The sequence below is a fragment of the Sinohyriopsis cumingii genome, chromosome 16, assembly GCF_028554795.1.
Source record: "Sinohyriopsis cumingii isolate HCF-2022 chromosome 16, ASM2855479v2, whole genome shotgun sequence".
Taxonomy (NCBI): domain Eukaryota; kingdom Metazoa; phylum Mollusca; class Bivalvia; order Unionida; family Unionidae; genus Sinohyriopsis; species Sinohyriopsis cumingii.
The window spans coordinates 70,830,790-70,842,950 of NC_142976.1; the positions used below are offsets into that span (position 1 = coordinate 70,830,790).

At 36.2% G+C, this 12,161-nt stretch overlaps 1 protein-coding gene across 7 annotated transcripts in view; it reads left to right on the forward strand.

Annotated features, from left to right (window-relative positions):
* The first annotated feature begins 202 nt into the window (after positions 1-202).
* Positions 203-12,161, forward strand: part of LOC149780747 (uncharacterized) — a 32,933-nt gene continuing 20,974 nt past the window's right edge. For 3 of the 7 annotated variants that reach the window (XM_089937814.1, XM_089937811.1, XM_089937813.1), the window contains exons 1-4: positions 204-473; positions 5,639-5,750; positions 7,476-7,621; positions 9,886-11,322. In XM_089937814.1, the coding sequence (XP_089793940.1) occupies positions 441-473; positions 5,639-5,750; positions 7,476-7,621; positions 9,886-11,322 (1,728 nt within the window). In that variant the 5' untranslated portion in view covers positions 204-440. Of the gene's footprint in view, positions 474-5,638; positions 5,751-7,475; positions 7,622-9,885; positions 11,323-12,161 lie in introns of all 7 variants that reach the window. The other 4 variants (XM_089937810.1, XM_089937809.1, XM_089937815.1 and 1 more) reach the window with 3 other exon arrangements.

Below are 12,161 nucleotides of genomic sequence, written 5' to 3' on the forward strand. Positions count from 1 at the left end.
TATTTTTGTATACAAATTAATACACAAGATAGCCTACTGCAATAGACAGTTTTAACGTTTTCAGTATTCTCCTAGTATTATTTTTAAATATCTAAACAAGTAGAATGTGGTAATTCAAGCTGAATCCTTCCCAGCGCCCCCTTCTACGTCATCATTTATTCGGCACCAACTCTGCTACACACTCAGGTGCTCACAAACAAGCGAAATTCCAAGGCCAGTTCCATATAAGCTCCACCATCTGACTACAGCTTGGTGTTATATGAAAGTCACGGGCTGTACCTACTTATGTCGGTCTGCAGCTAATCCAGTTCCAGCTTCCCTTGTATTAGAGCGTCGCTGCTGTCGGTGTTTGCTGGGAAACTCAATTTAGTCGATCTCCTGTTTTCAGCTTTTCATCGTTAGAACTCTTCATTTTCAAAGAACCACAAAACTTCACAAAAATGCATTACATTCCTGGTGCAGGATTTGTCAAGGTATGTCATGGAAAATGTTTCAATTTAATTTCTACTAAATTCATTCAAACAAAAAAAAAAAAATGGAAGGATTCTCACTTATGAGTTATTTTCCTGTAGTGGTTTTTACTTTCAATTTTTTGTGTCCATTTGGTGGAAATGACGGTGGAAGGATATGATGTCTGCATGGATCAAAGGGACAATAATCATCGTAAATTTTGCCAGCAGTTTTTTTAATGGTCTTCCAATGGCAAACTTACGAATTTTCCGAGTATCTGGATTTTCGGTAAGGTACAATGTACATTGTTTTCAGAGCGATGCCGTGAGAATACATGTAATATGTGTAGTATTGTTTTCAAGCCGTTCATTTTATTAATTATCTAACATGACTTAAGTTTCAAAAGGACAACTAAAAAACCATTGTAGATCTGTTGTTATTTTTCTTTTGAATCAGTTTATTTTTCATACATGTAAATTAATCTTTTGAAGTTATTTTATTGAATCGGTTGCCTTTCTACGTCTTTTGGTGTTACTTATTATATAAACTTTATGAGAGAACACTGGAACGTTTTAGTTTCTTAAGAAAAGGATTCTCAGTCCATTTTATAACGTGTTCAGAATCGTACGGCTGTCGATGAATATGCTTTGTCGAGTATTTCTCCTCTCCAGACCGTTACCATAATTGCGTACACAAAAAATCATATACATTCAGAATAGCATTTCGATAGTTTCTGCTCAAGGAAGTGTTCCTTTTACATATTACACTAAACCAGAAAAAAAACAGTAACAGAATTCGCTGCATCAGAATACTAATAGTAATACCGCGCCTTTTTACTTTCTTCTAAGAAAACCAAAGTCATCAGGATTGCCATTTCTATGCACGAGACAAATTCTTTTAAAGTGAACTTCTCTAATCAACAAATCCGTTGGTTGTAAAATATTTGTAAATATTTCCTTGTTGTTTATAAAACTGGCGATATTGACTTTGACCACAAGAACAAAATAAACGTTTAAGTAATGCCACAAAAAGTGAGCTAGTTTATATGCCGAGTAATGTCAATATATATTTGGAACACTAAAGAAAGTATATTTACACTTAAAAGATATTGTTTGAATTTTACTCAGAAGTTAAATTTATCGTGAATCGTTGCATTTGATTTATGTTTTAAAACTTATTACATTGGTGTGTTATATGAGTTGCCTATCTTCATATCATAATCTCACAAACGTACGTAGCTTCTAGTTAGTCGTCATGTCTTACATGTTGAGAATTTTTTGAATAGTATCATCCATTTTTCCTCAGTTAAACATTCATATTACAATGTCATGAAAGCGGGACCAAACCTCTAAAAGTATCTGTATGTTGTTCAATTAAAAGCGATAAAAGTTAAATGAAATGTGACAGCATGTTATAGACCAAGATATTAGAATCATACAGATGATGTGCAGTATTTTCGCAAAGAAGGGTAAAATTTTTATTTATCAAAAAACAAAACACTAGCATTATTACCCACGGCAAAATGTAATTATAAGAAAGGAAAGTAGCACAATATAATTATAAAGAAGATAAAGTACCCAATAAAACGACGAGGAAGTCGACGAAATCGAATGAATTTACAAGTAGATAAAACTGTTGTTGACCGACCTATGATAGATGCAAGCTGCAATCTTCATTTTTACATTGTGGTAAGGGCTTATTATTTCAGTGAGGAAGTTATAACTCATGTATTTATTGAACTAGTACATTTCAATGTAAAATAAATATATTTTTATTTGAATACCCATCCCTCGTAAAAATGGAAATATCAAAAAACTAATTTACTAATAACGGTAAAAATGGCAAAATTTTCATCCCAAAGAGGATGGTAATATTTTAGCTTAATATAGAATACAGTATCAAATCACTGAGCTTGAGAATACTGACAACTACAATGCAGGTTAGGTTTTTCTCTAGTTAAGAACGTCTCAGCGGTCAGCACCAATCGTTTACTTCATATTTTTAATGGTCGACGTTAGCGTTTAGGTCAATGGACGTTACACAATTTTATTGGATTCCAGATCGCTCTGATCTGGAAGTTTCCAATTCAAAGAGTTGTCAAACAAAGACGCACTACCAATAAATTACATTGTTGAACTCGCGCAACTTATTATCATTGCATCAAAAGCTGCGTCGTGTGTGCAGATTCAAGATTGATAAACACTGATTCGCCAGTTTATTTACTTGCTAAATTTGCAAAACAAATACATCATCATGTTTTCATACTTAGAAAATGCTAAAATATAACCAGAGAACGAAGCTGTAAGGGTTCCTTAGTATCGCGTCAAGTTGTAACGATTATATTGTATCGATAACTTCCAAACCTTAGCGGCCTGGAGTTTTAGTAAAGGACATTTAGGGACATGGCGTGGTGCAGAGATGATTTTCCTTACCTGGGTTTCAAACGTTATAGTACACGGTGATGCCTTTGTATTATCGACACAAGCGAGGACAGGTTGATATAACTAAGAAACATAACACATTGATGGACTATCACTTTTGTCTGCCACCTGCTTTAAGATGATGCTCGTTTGTTAAATGTGTTTATTTCAATATGATAACCAAACGAAGAAGAAAGAAAAAAAAAACACAACATAAACTTAAAATTTAAATGATATTTAAATGTCTGATTCCGTTAGAGATTATCGTACCTGTTTAATTCGGTAACTTGCAATTTCTAACCAAGAGAGAGAGAGAGAGAGAGAGAGAGAGCGAAATCACATAATCACATACAAACAAACGTAGAATCTGTATTGGCATATACGGCTTTGTTTGTTTTCATAATTTGTCTTATTTTCGAAATTAGAAGAAAAGCATGTATTCATTAATTTATAAATTTTCTACAAGAGTAATATACATCTGGATAACCGAGAATCATAAGTCATTTGATTTTTGTGCAATTTTCTGGCAATCTGTGAATTAGGAACGAAACACATAAACATGATAAATGTCTATCACTTTCTCAAAAACTAACACTATTCGTGGATACCGAAGGATAACATTACACGGAATTTATGATTATTGCCCAAAATTTCAGCGTGTAGCTGATGTTCGCCTGCTAATGATGTAACCTTTTGTTATTACAGAGCTAAAATACAATGAAAAATCGCAGACCTGCAGTTCCTATTTATTTAGATCGGTGACAATATTTTGGTTCTTGTTACATTATCTTTTCCAAGTTCAACATTCCCGTTACCATGATAAATTCTATTTTGAAACGAACTTGGTATAAATGGCTGCACATTAAGAAAACTGGCAAGAATATGTTACAGACGCTTGAAATACGTTGATATCGACTCTTAGGAACAAATTAAAACAAACCAAATGCCTCCAGTACACTGACATCAGCGAGTGTATGAACTCATGAACAGCATAAACACATTAACTTTGGTTTATTGCGAGAATAGAGAGTGGTCAATTATTTACGAGAGATCGGCAGGTATTTCACACTCTTTCATTCTAGTCATGTATTTGTACTAGAAGATGATTTATAGGTAGTTATCCAAAACATCTGGCACATTATTTTCTGCTGAGGTACGGCAGTTTATCCAAGAGTACGCCTATCCCCACTGGTTGCTGCACGCGTGCCAAGACATATTAAGTTACAAGGATAATTTTGGCGAACGTTTGCTAGAGTATCTGTAATGAGGTAATTTCTAGGAATCGCTGAAATTATTCTTGTGACTGATGAGTATTGGCTAAGAAATCTTGTTTATTCAGCAAGATCTCTCGACGTTTGTTATATATTCTATTTTAGCTCCTTATATTCCCATATAATTTATACTTACATTTACCCTATATACTCGCTTATAAGTCGACACAAAGGACAAACAACAAAGATCATAACCTGCCGTATAATAATGTGCCTGCGGATTATGGTCTGCGTTGATTGTTTTGATGATTACTCCAGACAAACTGCATTATGCGACGACAGACATGAGTCTGTGCAGTTTGCAGTTGGACTCTTATAAGCGAGTACGTAAGGTAGCTTGTTCTTTTCTGCTGAAAAACATGACGCAGCAAAATTTCTTTATGTAATCGGCAGAGAGCTTTTTTTCACAATACCATTACAGATGTTTTTACAGTTCTATATATTATCCGCTGTCTGAAAACACAGTTGTATTTTATTCAATCAAATAATTCTGTTCTTATCCCAATAGTGTGAACACTGTTGAGTTTCGTAAAGACGATTCCACCACTCGTGTCACGTGAGTGATTTCTTCATCAGTCCAATAGTAATATCGTGACCTGTCGTCTGTAAAATGTAATGATATTGATTTTAAAATTTGTTGCAAAACATTTACCATTTTGCGAAACCATGGGGTCAGTTTGAAAGAAGCTGAACGTGATTTGTAATGCGTTCTATAAACTTCTATTTGTTGGATTTTGTTGGTAAGAACGTACCCATATGGAAATCGAAGGAGTTATAAATACATAGAATGTATGCCCTACAATTTGAGACTGGAGGTTTCAATTAACGGGTATTTACAATATAATTGGTCTATTTATGTTTCCCTTTCCTTGATAGGACGCAGTTCAGTGCGTTTTCTATTGTAATTTATTGTTGTTAACATCGCTGTACATAAATACAGTTATAAAAACACAGACAAGATTTACAGCTTCATATAACATCCCTTTTTGTTTACTTAGAACAAACTCGTATAAACCGATCACATATCGGTGCCGAGTGGTGGATATGTTTATGACATGTTGCACTTTTTTTTTTTTGCTACTTCATTCTGTCATACTTTAGAGAATGTTGTAAAATTATTCTTATCTCGGAAATGCAACCTCATAAAATTAATATAACTTCTCAGTCAAATATTTTCAAACAAAAAATGTTGGATTTAACAGAGGACGTTAACTTACCGGGATATAACGTAATCTGTTGATTATTGCAAGGACGTTTTGTTGTCTTTCACACGTGTTGTTTATTCATTCATAGGCTGATGGGCCCTTCAAAGCAAAATCAAGTTTTACTTCCAAACCCCATCAATGACAAGCCTTGAAGTGTTATCATTTCTATTTGCTGGGTGATGTATTTGATGCGTTTAAGATTCGTCGTCGCTGTAAAATATGTTACATTTATCTTTCTCAAGTTGTGTTCAATACTATTTATCATGCTTATTTTGTTTTCTTTTCTTTGAAGAGTCCCATGTTCAGACCCAGGAGTTATTCCCCCACATACTTTAGGAGATCGTACACATATGATGACGATGCGCTGATCTACCCGGTGCACATTCCCAGAAAAAATTTCATCGGTGAGTCAGAAACCTTTGCTTGAATTATATGAATAACGAAATCTTTGCAAAAAATGTGTAACATGCATTCAGTAACATCCATATGGCGTAATTCGTCAAAAAGTATGGGCTGGATGCAACTTTAAATATTTACATTAACAGTTGGTTGTAATATGTAAGAAACACCTGCACCTCTACATCTTTAAACGCCGGATAAACCAATTATTAAATGCCATTTAGTATTCACTTTTTGGTATGTTGTCATTACTCGGGAAAATGGCACTTCCATATACATCGTCTGTCCCGAAGCGAATCTTTCATAACGGGATTGAGCTAATTCAGGCTGGTATGAAGGATATGGCAACGTTTAATGTTGCTCCTTCAGGAAGTCTGACAAGACGGCGGATGTATGCGCCAATATGTTGTCATGGAATAGTTGGACGGGTGTTATGGTGTTCCACAAATTTCGGTAAGACTTTATTGGCATAACAGTGTCCAGTGACACTAATCGAGTCAGGCATATGTAAAATATTTTATTATAGAAGCCTAATGCGTGTGAAACTCTCATGACAGTCCGACTACGTCGAGCGATTTGTGGTCTCTGCGTGATTTCTCTGATCTAAACTTTACTATTTTCTCTTGAGTCTCGTTCAGAATTGATCTCGGTGTCCGACAGTTTTATGCCACAGTCTTTACGTGTATTAAGTATATTTATCTATAGGTGTACGGCATAATACACTTCTAGCTGCAGATCATTTTACACAACGACAATTTTGGCCATAGATCGGAGTTATATTTATCGACATGTTCAAATAAACAAAAATGTTTGAGCAATATATTCAGAGCTGCTCAAATACCCGTCGTAGATAAAGTGATGACTCACTCCTAACCTCCCTCCATGCTGGTATACGGTACATGTATACACCCATGTATGACATGCATCGAATTGCGAAAAAAAAAGTACCTAAATCATTAGGAATTGTGAAGAATTTATGGAGGAAAGAAACAAACATGATTCCCTGAAAAATGTAAGGTTTCAGTGGTTCGCCTTATTTTAACAATAAATAAAATAACTTTGTTCAATATGTGCGTGCTAAATTGTATTCCTATATCAATATAATGACATGAAAGGATGACCCAATATTCTGAGTTGAACTTGTATATTATAAATGTACCTGACCAATATCAAGCGCACAATACACCTACCTATCTATATGATTTTGTTGTTATTAGGCGTTTCGCACGGAATCCATAATTTCTACTTGGTCTTTAAGATTTGATATGCGACTTTAGGCAGGTTGGAAAATTTGTATTGTGTTTCGCCACCTTTTTTTTTTTGTAAACCACAAACAGCCAGATTTTAGAAGTTAAGTCCTAACAGTATGAAGGCCAACCACCGTCGAGTTTGCGTTAAAGTTCTAACAGTAAGCATGCCATCCATCGTCGAGTTTGCATTAGGAATTGACTTTAAGCAATCCACCCACCGTCGAGTTTAAGGTATGCTAAAGATGAAACTATAAATGTTTGAAACCAGATGTCAGTCAACAGGCAATCGATGTACTGTAGTGCATAAGAGCACTTGCGAAGATCCAAATAGCATTGAAGACGATATAATACACTCAATCCAAATAGCACTGAAGACGATATAATACACAAAATGCAAATAGATAGAATAAATCTGCATGTGATACAAATTACCATGATGACGATTTTTTTTTAACTCTTCACGAATGATTTCATTCACAGACACCTCCGCCGAGGAAAACTATCTACGCTCGCACGTTAACAAGGAGCTGTATTTTTCGGGTGCTGCGTTAGAGGACACTTTCGATCTTGCCTCACAGTCAAGGAACCGTGACCAACAGCTTCTTTCGAAAGCGCACACGGCTATTGTAAGTAGACCTTCCATTGCCAATTCTTCAGTTTCCTGTATGCATTTTACCATAAACATCACCGGCTATATTATTAGTGACAGAGCTCTCGTCAAAAGATATTTATGACAATAAAGCATTATAATCCCCTTTAATTTAGATATGGACAAAGGTGTCAAGGCCATTGTAAGTAAACGTCAAGACATCGTGTTGTTATCGTTTGCATTTCTTCTCATTACAGCAAATAGTAAATGTTACCAGTCTTGAAGCCGATATGGTAAACTGAAAAATGCCAGAATAGCCTTTCATTTCCTTCATGAGATTAATCAGAACTGTGTCCTATGGAGTCTAAATGGAATATTCAAATGAAGGAACCATAAACATCTTTATATATACCATATACATGATGGCCATTTAGTAGCTTAGTACAATATATTCACTAGCCATCATAACTGTAAGCAAGGCTTTATCGCGTTATGATACCCAATGAATCAAAAAACAAGACTTGAAAAGTGAAAGTCTTAATATCCTTAGAACAATTCTGAAGTGCAGTGACATTAAATGCAAAGATCAAATCAGTTAATCATGTTTTCTGTGAAACGGGTGTATTTGGATTTACTTCTTTTGCAAATGTTTGAAGATAACATTTTCTGATGTTATGACCTTTTATGAAATTAGAATCTTTTAGCATAAGAAGAAATATCGTAAAGGGTTTCACGACCAATTGAAACTGTAAGTCAGTCGATTCATGGCCGATGGAATCTTCTCCAGCGGTAATAATTACAAATTTCACAAACGTTACTGATTCATATTTACTCACGGTCAGTTACAAAGAACGCAATGACTACATTTCACGACATATATGAACTGACCAAAGACTATTTCAAGCCATGTCTGAATCGAACAACAACTATGTTTCAGGAAATATATGAACTGACCAACGGCTATTTCAGTAGATATATGAATTGACCAACCGATATATTTCAGGACATATATGAACTAACCAACGGCTATTTCAGTAGATATATGAATTGACCAACCGATATATTTCAGTACATATATGAACTGACCAACGGCTATTTCAGTAAATATATGAATTGACCAACCGATATATTTCAGGACATATATGACTTGACCAACGGTTATTTCAGTACATATATGAACTGACCAACGGTTATTTCAGGACATATATGAACTGACCAACGGGTATTTCAGTAGATATATGAATTGACCAACCGATATATTTCAGGACGTATGTTAACTGACCAACGGGTATTTCAGTACATATATGAACTGACCAACGGGTATTTCAGTACATATATGAACTGACCAACGGGTATTAGGCACACATATAAAATTACCAAAAAAATGGGGGGGGGGGATTAAGCTAATGTATTCATACGAATAATCATTTGTATAGTTTTTTTTATTCGCAAGAATTATCAAGATTCTTTTTCCACAAGAGTTACCAGTATTCTTTATTCCACAAGAGTTATGAGTATTCTTTTTTCAGGAATCAGTAGATAAGGTAATTTAATTTATTTTGTCCCTGTGCATATACATGTATATAATATCCATTCACCTACATCGTAGAAAAAAATGTTCGGCAGATTTTCATCATGAAGAAATTAACTAGTCACTTGTGTCAGGTGTAGACATTAAATTTTAAAAAGAATGAGATTTATTTAGATTCCATACCAGCTTGTCACAATTTTACCTTTGAATAAAAATGAAACTTTGAATAAAAGCGTATGTACATGAAAGCTCAGCATCCGGTCACGTCTATGCATCGTTAAAAATTTCTTATTTTAGTTCTTCTTGAACCGAATGGTTATGGATTAATCTACTGGGTCGCTTTTCTGTGCATTTCATTACTTCTTCAAAATCATTTATGCAGCTTCAAATGAATTTATGTATCATATACTGTAGCATCCCACTGCATCCTTGATACTTGAAAGAACGCTTCAATTGTGTCCTTTTTCTCAAGTTTATTTATTTTTCTTTCCTGGCTACTGTCCATTCCTGATTATCAATCCTGATAGTGATGTGGAGTAGTGATCCCATCGGACCCAGTTAACCTTGCGTACCAATCTCTCCTTCCGACATTTCGTTTTCATATTTATCGGAAATATGTTAAGTTTCATATAATTCCTAATGTTACCCTTACCAAATGAGTCACATTTTGTTCCATAGCAAGCTCACATTATGATTGTGTTTAGTTTTCTCTGAGCAGGTTTCATGAGTGTTCTTGTTTACTCTTAATCCTCCCTGCCATATTTACACAGCCACCAACGGCTAAAGAGTCGACGACTTCATCTAACCAAACCAACGCATCCAGACGTTTCACAACCCTCAGGCGCACATCTAGTATGCCTCCTTATCGCAGGCGACCCTACACTGGAACTTCACTTTCCTCTCCATATATAAGGACCACAAATACTGTAATGCCTCTTGATCTTTCATCATCTCCTGTTAGGGATCGTTCACCATTTTACGAGGTGTGGAAAAAATTAGACAATACCAGACGAGTTCGAGATGGCTCGTACCAACCTAATTATCCTACATCCGGTAAACTCGCTGCAGGTTACATACCACCTCGTTTGATATCTCCCTGTTGCTCCCCTCTAATATCACCATACGATAGTGGGACCCAAACTCCGGTAGAACGGTATGCCATGTCGCCCGACAGGGATGGCCGAGACGTTAGTCCTTACTATAGAAAAAGACGCAAACCGAGAGTAATTTCCACGAAACGAAGATTAGGCAACTACTATGACCGTCTTCTCCAAAGAAGGGCATGCCGACCAGGTACGGAGCCGAAGAACTGGCCTTATTTAGATGTTGAATCCATAGAAGGGGAGGATGTAGATGACTTATTTAGTGATAGTGCATCAGTATCAGAAGGTGCTGGTATCGGCAGCACATACATATTTCAGACCGCCTCTCCAGACGATACTGATAACTATGATGACAAAGAAAACATTCCTAGATCCTTAGAATACATACCCTTCAAACCTCGGTGGCAACACAGCTTTGAAGATAATGGTTACGACTCGAATGTACCCAGAGAGCAAAGTTTTTCTATTTCAACTTACTGTCCTAAGCGAGATTACAATTTCAGCAATTCAACTATCTCAGACGACATTAAGTTCAATGCTATAGTAACTGCTGCAGCTATCAGGGCACGGCAGGCGTTGCGGGGAGTCAATTTAGATGAATTTGATGATGCTAAATTAGTACTTAGTGTTGAGGGGGAGTATACGGGACCAAAAAGTGAAGTTCCTGTAGGGTTCCACTATGTTAGCAGACCCATACCGCTAAAAGTACCTGCCGCACTCAGAGTGTCAGTTTCAGATTCAGACAGCATATTTACAAAATACTTAAAGGATATGCAAGAATTTAGAGCGGGAATAAGAAGCCGCTTAGAGGAGGGTTATAGGTTCATCTCTGAGCATATTCCCCGTGCGAGTACATCAGTACTGTCATCTTTAACATACCCTCGCCATAATGCTAGCGTACCACCAGCCCCTATGCGCCTGAGGATTGGGGACAGTCGCTCGGATGGAATCGCAAAGATGTGCCTGTACCCATTGCATACAAAAGAAAGTAGGAACACTCTACAGGACCCCGACTCCTTCCTTGACAGACATTCAGTGAGCTTGTTTGATTCAGAACTCGAGCCTCTCAATAAGGTTTCCACTCTAGACAGAATAAAAATTAAGGTAATACTAGTTGGATGCCGTGTAGTTTAGTTTATTTGCAAACCTTCGACACGTGCCTGTTCCTCCCGGTGTGAATGTGATTCTGAACTGCTACCTATTCTTCTTATCAACGTCCTCAATATCATAATCCAAACTAAGCTTCTTTTCTATATTCACCAGCACGTATGCGATGCAGACTAGAGTGTAGTCCTCTGCTTACTTCAACGCACCGATCCGATTATCCGAAATGGCCTCGTCTCGAGGTCAGCACGTGGTCTTCAGAATTAAACCCTTAGTGTTTCATTTAAATAGCTTATGATTACGTGATTGCTCGCCTGAATTTGTAGGTGTTTCTTTGTCTGTCTAATGCCTCATGAATATATATTTATTAAATAGTTTGTATTAATATCCAGCGTGAGGTATGTGTTGTGAGAAACTATTTGATATAGGGAGTTGAAATGAAACTTACTTCCCATGAGAATAAACATGAGAACACGTGTTGCTATGTGATTCATAGCTCAGCCTTCGTTAGGGGTAACTGGGTCCGTGGTTGACACTCAATACAGAGGAACTAGGGTTAAAAAAAACAACAGTAATTAGTAGTACTTGTACACAAAGGGGGCCCATGCTTTAATGAACCTATTTTTCAGTCCATGTGAATTGTTTCTTATAATCCTTACAATGAGGTACTATGGTTAAAATATTTACTTTCTATGTGTATGCTTCTTGGGGTCTAAAGTGGGTGTTTTTAATATCATAGAAGTGGTTATGTGAGTTTCGATTTAGCGAGAGAAAACTATTTATCTTCAATACAATGAAAAAACCAAGTGCCTCAATGTTTTTGTCCAAAGGTTTGGCCG